At 37.9% G+C, this 19,498-nt stretch overlaps 1 protein-coding gene across 1 annotated transcript in view; it reads right to left on the bottom strand.

Moving 5' to 3' along the window:
• The window catches only part of CEP192 (centrosomal protein 192), a 70,584-nt gene that overhangs the window by 29,327 nt on the left and 21,759 nt on the right, over positions 1 to 19,498 (bottom strand). The window contains exons 18-33 of the mRNA XM_066184791.1: positions 18,714 to 18,851; positions 18,122 to 18,458; positions 17,679 to 17,819; positions 15,167 to 15,231; positions 14,894 to 15,085; positions 13,259 to 13,385; positions 12,995 to 13,125; positions 10,360 to 11,371; positions 10,130 to 10,253; positions 8,854 to 9,025; positions 6,607 to 7,510; positions 5,306 to 5,454; positions 3,381 to 3,611; positions 1,850 to 1,975; positions 718 to 852; positions 459 to 522 (exon numbers count right to left, since the gene is read on the bottom strand). Of these exons, the coding sequence (XP_066040888.1) occupies positions 459 to 522; positions 718 to 852; positions 1,850 to 1,975; positions 3,381 to 3,611; positions 5,306 to 5,454; positions 6,607 to 7,510; positions 8,854 to 9,025; positions 10,130 to 10,253; positions 10,360 to 11,371; positions 12,995 to 13,125; positions 13,259 to 13,385; positions 14,894 to 15,085; positions 15,167 to 15,231; positions 17,679 to 17,819; positions 18,122 to 18,458; positions 18,714 to 18,851 (4,048 nt within the window). The remainder of the gene's footprint in view (positions 1 to 458; positions 523 to 717; positions 853 to 1,849; positions 1,976 to 3,380; positions 3,612 to 5,305; positions 5,455 to 6,606; positions 7,511 to 8,853; positions 9,026 to 10,129; positions 10,254 to 10,359; positions 11,372 to 12,994; positions 13,126 to 13,258; positions 13,386 to 14,893; positions 15,086 to 15,166; positions 15,232 to 17,678; positions 17,820 to 18,121; positions 18,459 to 18,713; positions 18,852 to 19,498) is intronic.

Raw genomic sequence — 19,498 nt, 5'->3', positions numbered from 1 at the left:
CAAATGTGACTGAAATTGTCACTAGTGCAAACAAAAAACCCCATCCTACCACACCAGCCAAACTAGTTGATATATGTGCTATTTTCTATTCAGGAAGCCAGAACAATTCAGAGGTTTCTTCAAATTTATTATCTATTTTGCAATTGATGCAATGTTTTCTTAAGTGATGGTTTAATTCCCTCATTAAAACGAGTTAACATAAATTCCAGGCATCTTGCAGTACAAACTTTATACAGCTTCATACTTAAGTAAAAACATCCCTGATAATATATAAAGGATTAAGATATAGAGGTGTTCTGCCAGCTAAACAGTCACTAAAAATAAAAATGATACCTGACATATTAGTTCACACAAACCAAACATGGTTTCAAGTTTGCAGCCTGTTCCTGCAATTCTAACACATGTATACATTAAAAGTCAAATCTGTTTCAGCTGAAATGAAAATCAAGTTACTTTACCTGAAGAAGAAATTTGTTTCTTAGGTGCATGGAATAGAACCCAAACTGTTAAAGCTTCAGGATCCTGAAAAAGAAATTGGTTGACTCACCTTATGGAAGGGATAAAATTATTGAGAGGAGAAAACAAACAAAACATCCACAAAACCTAAACATGCAAAAGGTGCACTGCTGAAAAATCATTACTGTGAACACAAATATTCAGCACTGTCATTTCAGACAGCAAGTAAAAAGAAGAATCAGCCAACTACAAACTACTCACTTGCCCATCATAGCTTGCATGTATCACATGATTTAGAACTGATGGAGCTGCTGCCTGAGAAACTGCATCCATTTGTTCATTAGAAGTATGAAAAGGTTCCTTGGAAAAGGTGAAGCACCGCCAAGCTACTGCATTCTGTAAAAGAAGTATTACAAGTACTAAAACTCTTATTGTCACTAACAGCAATGCTGACAAAGCTGAGAAATGCAAGACAAGTTTTGAAGGATTCAAGTAGTTTCAAAAAAATAATCAAAAATTAGACTGTAGTTTTGGTAACCATATGATTGTCCAGCAAACCCTCTAAAAACAATAGGAAATCCTTTAGCAGCAAAATGGGACAAGCAGAGTCTGATTAGTTTAAGCCTTCAAGAAATTTGGCTGTTCAAGACCAAACATCACTAGTCCCCAAGACAACCTGATCCACCTTAACATAAGGCCAGTCCTTTTTTTTTTTTCCCCTGCGTAAGGACACAAGGCCAGCTCTTCCCACAGCACAAATCAGCAGTCAAGTCAGCCCAGCCTAGACAAAAACATGAAAACTGCATTGCAAGAGATGCAGAGAGGACCACACTGTAGTCTCTCAGACAAGGTATTATCTGGTGGGAGACAAAGCAGATAGAGAAGAATCCCACTCTTGCTCTTGCAGAGGAAGAAGGAGTATGTTAAATGTGCTAGCAGCAAGCTTGGCTGCTTGTTTGACCAGTCAGCTGTTCCATTTGAATAGTGGAATATGTCTACAGCTTCTCAGAGAGAAGAGGGAAGCTTCTAGCTTCCTCAGCTTCTCAAAGGGGAAGTTTAGGCAACACAACCCTTTTCCTATCTGCTGCCCTGTGCTATCAAAGCAAGCACCAGAGGGGGAATCCCATGGCTAAGCCATAAAACGTACCCAACAGACATGAAACAAGACACCACATACCTATCCCAGAAGCATTTGTTTTAGCACCATTACAGCAGAATCAGATTACCACCCTGCAAAATATATATTAATTTCCCAACTAACAAAAGACTTCTTGGGAACCTTACAATTAGGGTCCAAGATATATTTCTTAATGATATATAACAAAGTGTTTGGGTATTAATATTCACTATCACAAGATGTTAACTCTCATATACAGAAGTTTACTGTACTTACTGCATTAATAATAAGTCTAATTGGCACAAAAGCATGGGTTTTGTTGATAAGTTTTAGGGGAAGAGCCTTCCAACTGCCAAAAGGCAAGTCACCAAAATCCAGGCAATCTCCTTTTCCTGTTTCCACCTGGTTTTAAAACAAAACAGAACTTAGAAGAAAGGAAAACCTTCGAAACACACTACCCTACAAAAGTACCAGGAAAGAAAGGATGTTACCTATTCCATCCTCTTAACCCTATATCCACATAGAATACAAACCTCCTAACAGGGGCAGGAAGAGTCTCAGAATTATGTTTTCATATTAGAATGGGTTACAGCCAATTGGCTATCTCCCATGCATTTTGCCTTAATCAATCAAGCCAATCTTAGTGTGATGTTTATCCGCCAAAATCCAGCACACAATCAAGTTATTTTGGATTATTCAAATTAAAAGTAAGTTTAAACCATGATTATTGCTAGTAAGTAAGAAATGTCAGTTTTAGATAGTCAAAAACTCGTTTCAGCAAGTTTAAAGCTAAGAAAATAACTAAGGGGCAGTTAAGTTTTGCTAGCTTAAAAACACTGAAGTGTCATCATCTGCAGTAAAATACAGCTTTTATTTGGTACTTTTTCCAATCTCAAGAATGTAACAACATGCAGAGATTGAGCAGTGGGTTTAAATTTTATCTGAACATGATACAAGTTTGAACTATACACTATCAAGAACATGGAGAATGGACTACATGTAAAAGAAAAAAAAAGCATTAAAAATAAAAATTTATTAAATAAGCAGTTAAAATTATATCTATTCCTGTGCATTCATTACTTCAAAACACAATTAGCCCAAAGCAACTTAAAAAGAAGTAAATGAAAAAAAAAAAGTTAGCTGTGGCTGATGACTGAAAATTTTACTTTCATCAACCATGTCACAGACTACCATGAAATTTGTTCAAGCACCTCCAGAAGTATCATCAAGCCTTTTTCTGCCTGCTCATACTCTTAAATCTAGAACTATATGAAGCCAGATTTAATTATTAATGTCACACCATCTCCCACCTGGTAGTTCTTCATGATAAGACACACGACAAAAGCATGCACTTACTTTTCCTTTTAATTAGTCCAAAATAAGAAAATATTCTCGACAATCATAAACAAGCTAGAGGTAGTAAAAAAACCAGGACAATGCCTACTTGACGTAAAAAATAAAGAAATCCTTACAATTGGAAATAAATGCTTTTTGTTACATTAAATGCCCAATCCAACACAGCAGATACCTAGTAAGCATCAGATGTTTAAGGTCTTGCCCAGTCTTTCAACAATGAAACAGTAATGCATTTTAACCTATTCTTTCCATACAGAATCCTTCATTTCCAGCTAGCTGCTTTTCCACAACTGGAACTTCCCAGACCAGCAATAAGCTTCTCAAAAGTTTTCTTATGTTCCCACTGAAAGCATATGAAATCCCAGATTTCTTTGAGGAACAACCTTGCCATCCTATTATTTTCCAGTGTCATTAAATTATTCATAAAATTACATGATAAGCAGCAACTTACTTCTAAGTTAGGATTTTCAGCAACTGCTGTCAGAACTACCCTGCTTGCCAAAGCTTCTGACTGAATGATTGTCTCAGCATCTGCAGAAACTGGCCAGGATGAAACATTGAGGATAAACTGGAAGATCCCCGAACAGGAAGGCAAGAAAAGTATTTTCAGGTCATTGGTAGAGTAGGGTCCTACAATGGTTTTGTTCTTGAAGACCAGACATTGATATTTCACAGGATCCATCTGAAAAACAAAATACCTGTCATTTTCAAACAGGCCTTTTACCACAAGACATTTCCTTTCCAAATACCACATTTATCTGGCACCACAGTTTTACACAGTCATTTTGTATATATTTTTCCTCCATTTAATTAATGCATCTTCATATCCATGGCCCATTTGCATCCTGCTCAACAGCAGGCCTTTTCTTTTAATTTAAAAAGAGAAATCAGCCCGAAAATTGCTGAAGTTTCTTTCTACCATCTAGTGAAAGATTGACATTGGGAAAACTAAGAGTAAAATCCTGACTTTTGAGAAAGAACAGCAGCATATCTCAGAGTTGACTGAAAAAATATTGGTTTTAATCACACTGTGAAAACAATTGCATATATTTATTCATGGAAACCACTGTAAAGCCATTTCATTAAAAAAAAAAATCATTCCTTGATACAACAGAATCACTGGTTACAGGAGCTGCAAGAAAGCCCTATGAAGCTGATCAGAAACTTATGCAACAAATCTTTATTCTCATATACACACACACTTATGTGTGTATATATAAATATAAATATAAATATAAATATAAATATAAATATAAATATAAATATAAATATAAATATAAATATAAATATATAAACACACAGAATTGTGGCTTGATGTTCTTAGAAGAGGAAGCATTCTGAGAAAACAAGATCAAAACCAGAAATCATACTCCTGGAAAGACACGCTACATCTACTGGAAGAATATACCTGAGGTATGTGATCAGGATTTCTAAGACTTGTAAGCTGCAATATTTAAAGCAAATCATTGTCTGCTCTTCCTCAGTAATATGGACCAAATAAAAACAGCAAGAACTGTATTTAAAAAAAGAAAAAAAGCACTACTTTATACCATCTACAACTGAACTGAACTGTGGACAGCACTGCATATTTACAACAGATTAGTTAGATAAAGAGCAGTCTACCAAAAATTAATAAGAAGAGAAGTAACATCTAACTAAAGTTACCAAGTATCAAACTGCCAGAAGCTCAGAAGTTTTCATGCTTGTTCTGTTTTTATATTCTTCTCTACTAAGTGTATTCAACAATAAAACAAATTAAATCATTCTGATGGACCTTGAATCTAACTCATTCTCAAGTTCTCAAGATATTTTACTTCTGGAACTATTACTTTGATAACAGAAGTATAAAGAATTTAACAAAACTGAAGTGCATACAGTGAATACAGGCAATTTATGGCCTACAAGTTACCTACAACCCACAAAACAACCCATCTAGCTTGAAGCCTGCTCCAAATATTTCTCATTCTCCATCACTCAAGATCTCCTGATTTCAAGAAAATGAGGAGCAAACTGTCAAAAATGTTTTAGCAGTAACAGTCTTCAGCATGGATGTTTTCTGGCCTAGGATGTTTTCTGACTTTTCTTGCATGCACAAAGATGGGAAAGAATAACCCATAAACTCAAACCTTCCACACTTCATGGACACAATACAATTCTACAGATCAATCACCTCATGCGGCATTTACCTCACAAAGTCTACTGGTTGGAGAAGTCAGGTGGCCTGGCTAAATAAAGTAGCATTGCTTCTGTGCATATTAACTATAAAACGGGAAAAAAACACAAATCTGTAAAGAGGGCCTTAATTTTACATATGTTATCTGGTAAGATATATCTTGTATTATTCAGCTTTATTAAAAAAAAAAAAAAAACTCTTACCTTTTCCCCATTAACTGAAACACTGAGTATTCCAATGTTGACCTGCAGCCACCAGTCAGCTGGATTATAAATGCTAAGAACCGTCTGTGATGCAATTCCCAAACAACAGGCATTAGGGAACTTCAGTTCTTCTGGAACTTTTATATGTCCTTTGGAAGAAAATATGCTCCTTTTAATACTCAGAAGCAAATCAGCACTCAGGCTACCACCAAGTTTATGAACTCATCTGACAAATGCTTCATGATGGCAAGGAAATGTCTGACTCCTACAGTTCTCATAAGAATGTTTTCCACAAGCATTTGAAATGCAAAGCAAATTTGAAATTTTGATCATTTCTAATTTGCATGTTAAAGTTCTACTGTCACAAAAATAAATACTTATGGAAATGGCACATCCCATACACACCCACAAAGTGTATATATAGACACACACCCGGTATAAAACACTCAGTGGTCACAATTTAATCAGTACTAGCCCAACTCAGAAAATTTGAAAATTACCACTATAAAATCTTGTTAGTATAAAAATAGATAAGGAGTATTTCATTATTTTAAAATGCACTAACAAGATCAATGATTTGGAACAATCAATAAACAAGCTCTAAACTGTCACAGATTCAAATCTTCAACCCCACTAGCTTGTCATTTAGGCTGAAAGAATTAGCCAGAAAAAAAAGTATAGCAAAAAACAACTAACAAGATTGTAGGTTAAAAGGTTTTTAAAATTAAATAGTAATTTGTGTTGCTTAGGTTTAGAATTAAGTCTAGATACTGAGCAATAGCAGAAAGGACAGAAGAAACTTGGCAGCTTTCTTCCCCTTCATAACCAGCAAACAGCTTCAGCTCTCCATGGGGTTCAAACTTCTTACGAGTTCTGGCCTTCACTGACTGCTCATACGAAATTAGGCTGGAAATAGAAATGTCCCCTACTTTACAGATAAAATACAACAGAATTTCAAGAGCATGACTTGTCTTGCCTAGTTTGAACTGCAGCTAGGATTTCTCTTCCTCCTATGAAAGGTAGTTCTAGATCCTTTACACAAACATAAAACTAGTTAATATTGAAGAACGCTGAAATTCTTCTAAATTATTAGATGTTTTTTAAGACCATTAGGGGAGTTATAAGTATAGACACTGAATTCAGAGAAAACATTAAACAAGGAAAATTAGTAATAGGGTTTGCATAAATAATAATTGTAGTAACACTTAGTACCAGCCTTATTTACTATACCACAAGCTACATCACTATCACCATTCCTGTCCGCAGCTGTATTTCAAACACACTGTAAAAATGACACTTACCAATACCAGGTGACTTTGACAACGGCCACTCACTTCCACCAGCTCCAAGCGGTTGTCCAGTACATGGTTTTATATTTAAGATATTATTATTCCATGAAGTAGGGTGTGGTGGGTTATAAAGTGAAGCTGCACCCAAACAGCCAGGACCAATATTTGGACCTAAAGGAATTCCTAACATAAGTGGATTCTCAACATGTCCTGCTGGGATACCAGAACAAGGAAGCCCTGCTGGAAGGCCAAAACCTGCAGAGCTGCAGCCATGAAACTGAGACAGAACTGCATTTCCTGTAGGTTGCACAGTTCCCAGATGCTGTTGTGTAAATGGAGTTGTTGCAAGAGAATGCCCTGTAAGCAAGGTGGGGACAGAAGAAGGAATTGCTTGACTCTGAGAGGTAGTGACATGGGATTTAACAGTTGATGTGTGAACACACTGTTCACCAGATGAGTTTTGTTTGCATGGCAAACAGGTGCTTAATCCAGAATAAATAGGTAATACATTCAGAGATGGTAATCCCTGTCTCTGTGCTTTGTTTGTTTGATCCTGACACACTTCTTGTGCATCACCATTGGCAGAAATTGGCTGAAAGGTGCAGAGTTTATTTGGTAAAGCTGATTTAACATGTTCTAGCTCTTCATGATTTGCTGGTACATTTGAAGGAATAAATGGAAGCTGCTTTTCATTCTTCAGAAAACCTTCTTTGGCCAGTTCTTGGTCCAGTACATTATGAGGTTTTCTTTGAAGACCAGCAAGTTCATTTTCTTCTTGTTTCTGGTCAATGCTAAGTACTGCTTCTTTGCTATTTCTTTGACATGAGTGGTCTTCTAGATTTTCTTTTGTATGTTCCTGTGGAGGAACTGGGCTGGCCTGAATTATTGTTGTGCTCAGTTCACCAGCATTTTCACCCTAGTAAATAAATGTAATATGCAGTATTACATATTTTAGAAAAGCAGTAGGGTACATAAGACACACCTAATTCTGGTACTGCCTGTTCAGGAAACTTTCCTGTCCAATCATTATTGGTATTGCCATCCAATATAAATAAACAAGTTTGTCTTGTCTGAAACTTCACTTTTTTAACTGTGACTCTTCACCTTGAAAAAGAAAACCTGCAGCTTCAAGCTGTCTGCTATCCTAAAGACACATTCTACTGGGTCTGGCTGAGGTGGAATTGATTTTCTTCCCAGCAACGTCTGTGGTGCTGTATTTTTAGCTTTGTGTTCAAAACAGCATTGGTAACATACCAAACACACTAGCCAAATTAAAAAACAAACAAACAAACAAAAACCCAAACCTGAATGGCCTTGAACCAAATCACTAACCAAAAAGGCTTTGAGATGTATGAAAATGCATTGATACAAATATTTACATTGTGCACTCACACAAAGAAATCATTGAAGCCCAGAGATCTGTCATTTTGACAGGTATGGTATAGCTGGAATGAGCACTCATATTTACACACACATGCATATAAGTCAGAAAGGCTCTTCAGGTTTTATCTGTCTGTTTTTTAAACAGTTCCATCATCCAAACATCAGTTCCATCCACAGTTACACACACTTTGGAAGGGGGAAGACATAACATAGATTCCAGTCTAAGGAATGCATAAATTCAGATAAAAGACTGTCAATTATTTTAATCAGTGTAAGACTGCAAGTCTGAAAACAAATTTCACCCTCTGTGTACACTCTTTTCTAAACCAGTAATAACTGTCAGAATGACTGTCAGAGGTAGAAAATTATAGTTTCAGTCCTGAAAAAAGTAGTACAAGCTACATTATGTATTTATATACATTTCTCCAAAAAAAAAAAAACAAACAAACCAGAAGTATTCTCCAAACAGCTGAAGCTGAACAGCAAGGGAGCCTCAGGTGTGAGAAAAGTAATAAAGACCCTGCAAAATACTACAGGAATGCTACCCCACATTCCAAAAACAGAATGACTTAATGAGAAATTATGGGAAAGCATGAAAGGAAAAAATACATCAACTCTAACTTTTTCAAAAGTTCCTAGTTCTTGGATTGTTTTACTATGTTTGTATTTATTAGAGTGTGTGCATTTAGCCCAGTTGATACCAAAATTCAAATTTCTGAAAAACTCAGAAGCTGGAAAGAAGAAGAATATCTTTTCACTATGCACAGCATATCCTAAACTGTTGGAAAACCCTGAAGGCTTTTCTAATTTACAATTACTTTGACCTGTAAATATTGGTTTAGGGGCAAAGGGGAGGTGCTGTTTTGTGTTTCTTACCCAGTATTTCTCTGGATTATGTATCACTGCTGAGTTCTTATGGGTACTGCCAGGCGCAGAGACATAGGTTAACCTGCTCATGCTTGGACTTGAGTAAGCAGACTGAGGTAGCACATTCTCTTTGCAAGGAGATTCCTGACAATGTGATGGGGAAGTAAAGTCCATTTCGGTTCTGAAAAAGAGATTCAAAATATGCCAGTATTAAAATACATATTTTTAATGCTGCCCTCAAGAAAATCAATGTTACACATTACCAGGACAATTCTAAAAGTCAACTTAATTAGCTGTTCTTAAATGCAGTCAGTAGAAATGAGAAATAAGCTTTCAATTAACCTTTACAAGTTCTGGCTCTGGTGCACATAAAACACATTTTCATTCTACATCAATCCATATATGCAAAGCATCAGAGTTCCACAACTGAACAGATGCTAAGGCCACAGAAACAACACAACTCATTAGAAGAGGTGAATCAATATACTTGTATCAAATGAGATTAAAAAGTCAAATGAAATGATTTAACCTCCTAGGCATCACACATTAGTTTCCTATTCACTGGTGAGATTCTCTTCATTTCAAACACCTGAAAACACAGGAACTCTCAGCACTTTGTTCAACAAGGAAAGCTAGCATGACAACAATTAACGTCAGTGACAATTTTAACTGGAAATCCTGTTACATAACACGCCGGCAAAAATACATCTACTCCTGCACATATTAATTTCTGAGAAATGCCAGACAGCCTGTAATTCTAATAAGACATACAAACACAAACTGCAGTTAAATACCAAACAATGAACTTAAAAGTTAAGTCAGGGAAATCAGTTGCCTCATCTTCTTATGAGACTGCTCACAACCATTAGCTACTGGCCATGTTTGTGTTTAAGAATACAGAATTAATGTAGTTGTACTCTTACGACACTTGCTGTTATGGGAGCTCATTTAAGAAACATTGTTCTTTCAGTTGCTAAGGAAACCTTAAACCTTGGACATGAGTAACAAAATATGAAATAGTCAAAAGCAATCCAAGTATTTCCACCCACCCTCTCCCACAACAAGCAATGATACAAATCAGAGAACCAAATGGAGTGAAATACTTCTAAGTTTAAAAAACACACCTTCATTGGTCTATAGAATGTCCAGCTTAGTGTATAATGAAGTCTTGGCCTAATAAAGATCTTCTATAAATCTAGATCACAGTCAACATTCAAAGTAATACATAATCCCTCAACAATCCTCATGAAGCACTAATTCTTATCACCTGCACCAAGAAATTTACCCTGAAAACGTTGTTCCAGAAGTCTCACTAGGAGAAGAGTGAATCAGAGGTGAAGTTGAAGGTCTGAAGCTGTACTGCTCACCCTCCACAGCTAAGTCACATTCAGGCAGAATGGGTTTATGCTCTGGCAAACAAAATTTAAGCAGCATAATTATTTATGGACAGGAAACAAGTGTACTGTCAAGAAAAGCTTTTTCAACAACTAATTGCATTTATATAGGTTTACTTACCAGTACTATTCTGCAAAGTTGGGGAGAGATTCCCAAAAGTTACATGTTTTGCATTCCCACCACCATGAGTATTGCCATCCTTGTTTCTCTTCTCTGTATTTTGCTTCCTCTCACCATTGCTCAATTTCTGTGCAGGCTTGGCTGTTGTAGGACTTACTGAGACATATTTACTATATTGCTTGGCAGGTTTTAAGTTGCAGAGGGATGGAGTATTTCCTGCACTTCCCTCCACCAAATCATTAGATGGTTCAGGAACAGCATTTGCTGCTTGATGTACTGTTTCTCCATCTTCCCCTACACTACATGTATTAGTGAGATTGCTGTTCCGGTAAGAAGGCAGATTTCGCTGTGCCACTTCCATTTTTGCTGCTGAGAGAATTCCGCAAATGTGGGCTTCATTTCTATTAAGTGTCTCAGATCTAATATCAGCATCCATAGACTGTAAATGCTTGCTCTTTACCAAATCTGACAACTTTTCTGAATATTGAACATTATCTGCAATTACATCTCCGTGGCTGGGAATACCAGACAGACTAGAAAAATTCTGACCATCACTTTCCTCATTAAGATAATCAAGCAATCGCTTTTTTATTCCTTGCTGTTTGCTGTGATTGTTCACCAAGTCTTCTGCAAGAGCAAGCTTATGTTTATCTTGACCCAGGTAAAAGGTATCACATGTAAGGTTCTGGACAGATGCTTCATGTTTCACAACACTCTCGTTTTCACTTTCATGTCTGTTCTCATCTGTTTTTTTGAGGTATTTTTCCATATCAAATGCACTATTTTCCTCATTGCTGGGTAATACCTCATTAGCAGAGAGTTCAGCCTCTTTAACACCTCCAGGAAGGACACGTGTCCTTTTATTGGAAAGTGCCATCATCATAGCAGCTAGCTGGGAAGGTTCAGCACTGCAGGAAGCATTAGCAATAGCATTTGCAATTGTGCTGATACTCAAGACAGAGTCGGAATGATTAGACAATCCATGCTCAAATTTGCCTTTCTGAATTCCATCCTACAACAAAACAAAATGAGTTAAGCACCACAATAAGAAAATTTTTGTTTAGTGTTTTTTTCTTGCTTGCATGTCACGATATGGCAGTATATTAACATTCTTCACTGACTTATTTTTAAACACCTGTCTAGAAGGAGCACTGCAATACACATTATTCTCATTCTCCTGATTTTTTAAATCTACTTCACAAAGGCTTTTCTATGTTAAATACCTAGTATTGCCTTCTAGAAAGCCCTAGTTCCTGTGAAACTTTTAAAATCCTAAAATGTTTTATTTATTTCAGTTGAAAGAACTGGGAGTAAAATCCTAACAGGGACAAATAGCAGAGAAGTTACCATGACCAAATATACAGCAACTTCCTAATTAACTTTAAATCATCTGCCTCTACAGAGAGAAGACACAGCTATTCCTACAGCTTTTTCTGTCTCTCAAGTCTGATTTCTTCTTTAGTTTTCACATTGGCTGTTCTTAGCAAAGGGCACGGAGTAGGTAGACAGTTGTGTGCAGAGTCCAGTTTCTTTCTGTCTCTCTCAGATGGACACAGACTCAGGAAGAATCGAAAACACCTGTCCTCCTGTAGCTATGCATGCATGACTTCACAACACCCTCATTAAAAGACAGACAAAGCATGGAGCAGACACGTACACCATGACAGGACTGGAAAGAAGTTGAACTGCCAGGCTCCAAGGGTAGACCAGCAGCACCAAGCCCAGCAGGAGGCCAGTCACTCACTGGTAGAGTATCCTGGGCATCAAGACAGGGCCAGTACTGGTTCAACAACTTTATTAATGATGTGGATGATCAGGCAGAGTGCACCTTCAGCAAATTCCATCATCATACAAAATTGGGACTTGTGGCTGATACGACAGGAGAGTCAGCTGTCATTCAGAGGGACCTCAACAGGACAGGAACATGGGCTGAGAAGTTCAAAGGGAAATGCCAAGACCAGCACCTAAGAAAGAATAACCCCAGGCCCCTTAACAGGCCCTGGGCCAACCAGCTGGAAAGCAGCTTGGCAGAAAAGGACTTGAGAGTCCGGGTACACAAGAGGTTCAACACAAGCCAGGCAAAGAAGCCCAAGAGCATCCTGGCCTGCATTAGGAGGAGCATTGCCAGCATGCTTAGGGAGGTGACACAGGCAGGGAAGGTAGGTATCAAGGACTACCAAACTAAAAAGACACTTTTTTCAGACTTGCACCATGTTCATATTCCTAAATTCTATCAACTAAAAAATTTTATTCCAATGCTAAAAGTAAGTTGTTTCATTAAAAAAACAGAAGGGGTAGACACAGCTGAAATTCAGAAACTTAATCACAGAACATCAACAGCCTACAAGTCTCTGAAAAACTACGGGCTGACAGGCTGAGCAATTCCAAAAGTGATGTTGGCAGAAAGAGGAAAATGAGATGGCGAAAGTAACACTGACTTACTACAGGATCCTACCATTCTAATGAAACTATATTAAGAAACAGGCACCTACTAGGATTCAAATGATCAATATAAAAAGCAGTGAGCTGAAATGAAAGTCCAAATTTAGGTGTATGCAAAGAAACAATAATTGGAGTAATTTGAATTTTGCTTCAGGTCATAGTTGCCCTTTGAAGAAAAATACAAGAGAAATACCTTTGCTTTACTTCTGGTAGATGCTTCTGTATTAAGGTTTTCATGTACTCCAGTAGCAGAATCCACCCTACGCCCTGAACCTTCAGACCTGGCAAAATTTGCATCTTCTCTTGTTTGGGCTTCTAAGTCATCTAACAACAAAAACAACAACAACAAAAAAAAAGGAACTAATTTACAGTAAGGAAATTGTCTAAAAACCTGCACTCCTGGGATACACATGCTCCCTTAATGCCCCATAGAAAAAAAGAGTTGTTACATAACTACCTGGAAACACCTCCTCAGACAACCGTGAAACCTCTTGGCCGATGTCACCTCCTGATGAATCGGATCGCCTCAGCAAAGAAACAGGTGGCCTTTTCTTCGGGGATGTAATATAGTAACCAAAAGATGGCTATAAAATATCCCAGAACACAGCATGAGCAAATTTCATAATTAACAAATGGGTTCAAGGCACTCGCAAAGCAGTTTTGGCCCACAGTGCTTGCTCAATACACCTCTCACACCACTAAGAAATAAATGCAAATGCCTCATCTAAACACATAGACTGCACTTCCCATACACACATAAAATAAACTAATAACTAGCAGGACTGAACCCCAGCCAGTCACTAAGCACCACACAGCTGTTTGCTCATTCCCCACCTCCTCCCAACAGAAAGAATTGGAAAGAACAGGTAAACCTCATGGGTTGAGATAAGAACAGTTTAATAACTAACACGAGATATAAACTATAATACTGGTCATGAAAGGGAAGGAGAGGGGAGTAACACCCAAGAGAAACAAGTGGTGCACAACACAATTGCTCACTGGCCACAGAGCAGTACCCAGCCTGTCCCTGAACAGTGATCCACAGCTGCCGGCCAACTCCCCCCAGTTTACAGACTGAGCAGGATGTTTTGTGGTACAGAATAACCCTTTGGTCAGTTTGGGTCAGCTGTCCTGGCCATGCTGCCTCAGAGCTTCTTGTGCACCTGCTTCACTGGCAGTACATGAGACACCCCCAAGTCCTTGATTTAGAGTAAGCATTACTTAGCAACAACCAAAACATCAGTGTGTTATCAACATCATTCTCATACTGAATCCAAAACACAGCACTGTACTAACTGCTACAAAGAAAACTAACTCTATCCCAACTGAAACCAGGACACAACTTACTTATACCAGTTACTCAAAATAAAGAAAATAAACCACATATGCTCACATCATCTCTGCCTGGAGGCATGGTCTGCCACTAAGCCTTGGAATGCTTAGGACAGACTAACTCTGCCAACTCCAACAACTCCTCAAGACACAAGTGAATTACACAAACATGTGTGACATCTTTATTCCATTGTATACAGTTCCCCATATTTATTTTTTATTTGTCTGAAACACAGATGAGATCCTGTCTATCAAGAGCAGAAGAGAGAAGTGCCAGATATCCAACACATGCAAGAAGTACCCAGATGTTGGTAAGTCAGAATCTAGATGATTACATTTTTCTGAAGTTGGGCATTGCCCAGATAGCACATCAACTACCAACAGCCATTCAGAGATTCCCTCACTGTTCAAATACCCTTGTCTGAGAAGCACTTCTCTCAGCTGTGTAGGTAATTTGCTGGGACCTCCAACATGCCTCCTGTATATGGTGTACTTTTCTCCCTCTAATCCAACACATAACTAGTTCCTGACAAAAAGGCGAAGATCAACATTCAACAATAACCGCAGCCAGCACTTCACATCAGAAATTCCAGTAGGAAACCAGTCAACCCACACCTGTAGCACACAGAGAATTTCCCTCCTAAATCAACTCAGAAAATTAGTTCTGAGAAAGAACCGGTTACAAAACAACAAAGCTAGTACTAGTTGTTGCTTGTCTTGTCTTTTCCTTGTCTCTCAATATTAACATTTAGATACATACCCGTTTCACATCACTGCCTCCACCCAGACATCCAAGAGCTTCTGATCTCTGACCAAAGAACTCCCCCAAAGACAAACGTAAATAGCTGGCATCTTTAGGAAGATCAGATGTTCTCTGCAGAAAGAAGCTACTAGCAGATTTCCACGAAGTATTTGCTAATTCAGATGCATTTGGACTGCCTATCTTTCCTGCCTGCAGACAAAGAGACTTCAGAAGTTGCAACGTGTAAATAAATTAGAAAACTATTTTGTTTACATTGAGGTTATTAGTTACCTGCACAAGCCTGTGTGCTTTCTCAAATTCTTCCTGGTCTTGTGCAATCATAGCTGCTGCTTCAGCTTAAAACCAAAGAGAACATTTATTAAAATAAGATAAAAGTTACTGAGCACTGTCATCATTATTTGTCATCATTAAACTCAATTTGATAGAAAGTTATTGCACACATAATTCTAGACCTGAGACAGTCTGACAGATACACTAGGAGTTTTTCAATCCCTTTTCAGTGGGAAAAGTTATACTAAATTAGTTTTAAAGGAGTACTTGCTGGATATTTAGAAGCCAAAGTAAAATCAGCATTTAGCAGTGAATAAATAAAGTTTCTAACAGCCTTAGCCCCAAGCTAAACTGTAACTTTTTATAGATTATGATTATTATGATATAGATTACGATAATAACTAGAACCAAGCATCATATGGCTAACTTGGATCAAACCTGTACTATATTTGGGGTTGAATTTTTTTTCCATCATGGAAATTCCACCTTTGAATTGGACCAAAAGAAAGATACTGGCCTGTACCAGTTCATGAAAAACCCATGCAAATTAACAGGCCAAATAACTCAATCTTACCTTGGAATTCAAATGCCTGTACTATTTTCACAATTACCATCTACTGAACAACTAACACTTAAGAACGCCTTCACCAAAATGTTGTGAAAAACTGATCAAGAGATACTACTCTACCACCTGATTGCAGTGTTAATGGATCATCAAAACTTCAAAAATACATGGCCTTGTACACAGAGCATCCCTAGGCGTAGAGGGCACAGGGCAGAAGCCGAGAATGGATGCAAACTTGTAAGGTGAATACAGCTGTTGTCCATAAAATTATTCATGGGAAGTTGCAATACATACTCTGAGGAAAGAAACAAAGCTGGAATGCATCTTTATTGAACAATCCAAGTTCATCTCCTACAGGCAACCTGGCACTATCAATGACAGACTGTTGGGTGCTTCAGAAAGTCTCTGGAGGCTGTAGGGCTCCTACAGAAGATAAAGAACTGCTACTGACTGAGAGTTCAGCTGAGCATAACACTGCCAAGTGAGCACTCCTGCTCTACTCCATAAAAGAACACACTGCGTGCACAGTTTGCTGACAGAGAAACATGTCATAAATGAGACTCCAAAGAATCAGATGTAACACATCCTTTCTGTCCTCACAAATAAAACTTCTTCAGCTGTCAAACACCACTGCAGACAGACAAGCAGACTAGCAGCCAGAAAAATGCCATCCACATGCATTCTGTCAGTTTATCATCTACCATGCAAAGAGGTAAGCCCATCGACCTGAAAGCATAAGTGTTTCAAAATCGATCAGGTGGAAAAACCTAAGGAGCCTTGGAAAAATTTACAACAGTCAAATACTTTAATCACTCAACAATCCAAGTCAAAGATTCAGAAGGTGTCTGAAATATAATGGCTTTTGAAAAATCACAGTAGAGTTTGTACATTACTGACATAGTAGATGGTAAAGTGTCCCCCAAATGATGTGATATTTACTTGAACCATCACAAAGCCACCACAGTGTTGAAAAACATAATTTCAACCAGTCAACCCTGTTTGATCACTCATTCAAAATAAACAGTGCTAGACAGCATTAGCTTTGAAAGAAAGAAGAACCTTGAGCGGACCATGGACATCTTGAGAATACATCAGCCCATCTACATGTCAGCTTTAGAAACTAGAAGAGGTTAGGAGAAATGCTGTTGCACACATTGCTTGAATCTCTCATGGAACAGATGACATCTTGGTGCGAAGGAATCAATTTGTCTATGGCATTTCATGTGTACTGTGCAAGCCCATATGACAAATATACAGGCTCTCATGAAGATCAGTCTGACATAGCTTAAGGATAATAAACAACTTTTTAAGTAACCAGAGGTTCAAAAAGCCTGGAATTCAAGGGAAGATGAGAGTCCCAAAGTCCCTCAGTAAGCTCCAACAATTTTCAGTAGCAGTACCATTTTTCAGCATCAAGACATTCCCAAGGGACTTCACAAAAAAATCAGCAGCTAGCCAATTCAACACTTTCAAGTCTCTCAAATTTTGTATTGTATTCACGTTCTATTTGATTTTGTAGTAATTCCTCACTGATAATTAATTCCTCTCTTACAAGCATCATGCAACACAAATTTACTCTCCTCTTCTTGCAAGAAAAGATAACAATCATTAAAGTCCAAAGGAAAATCTATGGAAGAGGAATTGCTTTAGCTCATACAATAGCTACCAATGGCAAATGTTAGAATGTTTTTTGTTTTGTTTTAAAACATTCCTCATGGGAAGAGTAGGAAACACAGAAAGAAGCTATGAACTATAAATGATGTAACATCATTACAGACTACCGCCAGCATCAGCTTTCAAGTAATTTGTAGTAACTAAAACCTTGAGGCTTTGCAACACCAAATACTGATTTGTTGAAGTAAAGAAAAAAAAAAAAAAAAAAAAAAGGAAGAAAGTTTACTTGACATTACAGACAACATGAGTTAACTAAAAAAGATGATTACATACCGCCAGTAATGAACTCCTCATTTCTTTCAACATCTTCAGACGTATTTAAATCTTGTTGTTCATCAAATGCAGTATAATATGCAAGATCAGTCACCCATCTTCCCTCCTCATTTTGATAGACAATGTTGTGTGGTAAATCACCTAAAAGATACATCAAATGCTACATTATGGATGAAAATAAAAAGGGATATGGCAAAAGTTGCTGCAAGCTCAGGTTGCTGCAACTGCAAGCTTAAATTCAGTTCATCAGCAAATAAGTAAGTGCAACATAAAACAATCAAGTCAAAATTAATTCATGCTACATTGGTTTTTATTACAAACTCCTACTAAATAAAAATGCCTAGTTTACAATTTTACTTCTTTTTCCATGCAACAGAGTACAGTCACAATGGCATAGACAGATTTAATGTAAAGATAGGCTGTATGTAAAGCCCCCTCCTTACCTTTGTCCGTTGTAGCTAAACTTAAGTTCTCACAGCTATCCCCAGCTGGAGACAGGTAAGTATCAGGAAGACCAACTTTACACTGAGTTGCATCTGCCTGAGGTGCATTTGCACTAAGAACTTCAGGAGTGGGGTCATGTCCCAGAAATCCTCTTGCTGTGTGTAGCACTTCTACATCAGAAGGAGCAGCCTGACAGACAAAAGACTCTACTTCTTGCTTTGGAAGGGCACCAGAGCCATCGGTTTTACGGCTGTCCATGCACTGGAGATAGCAGGAATCTAACCGCAACTCAGCAGCTCTGAGGGAATCCAGCACATCTCCAGCAGTCATGGAATTCTTCGAAAACAATAATCATTGGAAAAGGGTCAGAAGCACAGTTTTTAACTGTATGTACTCAAAGTTCTAGATCCAAGACAGTCCAAGCTGACTATGTTAGAAAAACACACCTATCACCAAAGTGGTATTATTAATTTTTTGTAAAGGTAGGTTGGGTGGTTAGCTAAAGTTCTAACAAGTTTTCAAACACACTGCCATCTTCTACTACAGTCTTACCCTACACGAATAACAGGAATTTAAATGGCAATGGCATACCATTTGCTGTACTGCTCTGGGCAGCATCTCTCTTTGCACAGGACATCCAGTTATCCCTTCATTTTGTGAATCTTCACTAGCATTTCCAGAGTCTATTCCAGTCACAGCCCCATAACGAGCAGAATCCTGAAAGTTTTCCTTTAAATAAAAAATAGAAAATATTTAGATTCCACTAGAATAGATATACAAAAGGAAAAAAAAATACCAAAACACTACAGGGCCTTTTAGAATGTTAAAAATTCTCTAGTAGAAAAGAGATTAATGATACTTTGTTCATTCATACGACACTGCTATAGCCAGCACCTCTAGTTAGCCTCTACCATGAAGTTCCTGGCTATGCCAATCCATGGATGTGCCTGCAAGGGCATGCAGAGCAAGAAGATGGGAAGATCTCTTCTTATTCCTGCTACATCCTCTCATTCACTTTAACATGGGTACTGTATTATTCTCCTTTCCCTTCTGGCAGACCCATCGTTGGATGAGGGCTCCAAATCAGACTCAGAGCCCTTTGTACCTAACCTACTGTCTATCTATAAGGTAGTGAAGCAGGGACATCCTGCACAGAGAAGCCCTGAGAGTGGAGCTCTGTTATTCTCACTCTTAAAACCACTTATCCCTTCCTTCATGCCTGCTGTAACAAATTGCAGCCTATCCAGATGACTTGTACAGGGTTAACATCACTCCCCACACAGCTTGGAAACTCTGATGTCAGTTGGGAAATTTCTGAAATTTCAAAAGCTGCAGTATAACTGTTTAAATCAATCACACTTTTCCACTCCAGTCAA

The sequence above is a fragment of the Chamaea fasciata genome, unplaced genomic scaffold, assembly GCF_029207755.1.
Source record: "Chamaea fasciata isolate MVZ Bird 193981 ecotype frontalis unplaced genomic scaffold, bChaFas1.0.hap1 SCAF_1, whole genome shotgun sequence".
NCBI lineage: Eukaryota > Metazoa > Chordata > Aves > Passeriformes > Sylviidae > Chamaea > Chamaea fasciata.
The sequence above is the reverse complement of the archived record's forward strand: the minus strand, read 5'-3'. Positions and strand labels throughout refer to the sequence as shown.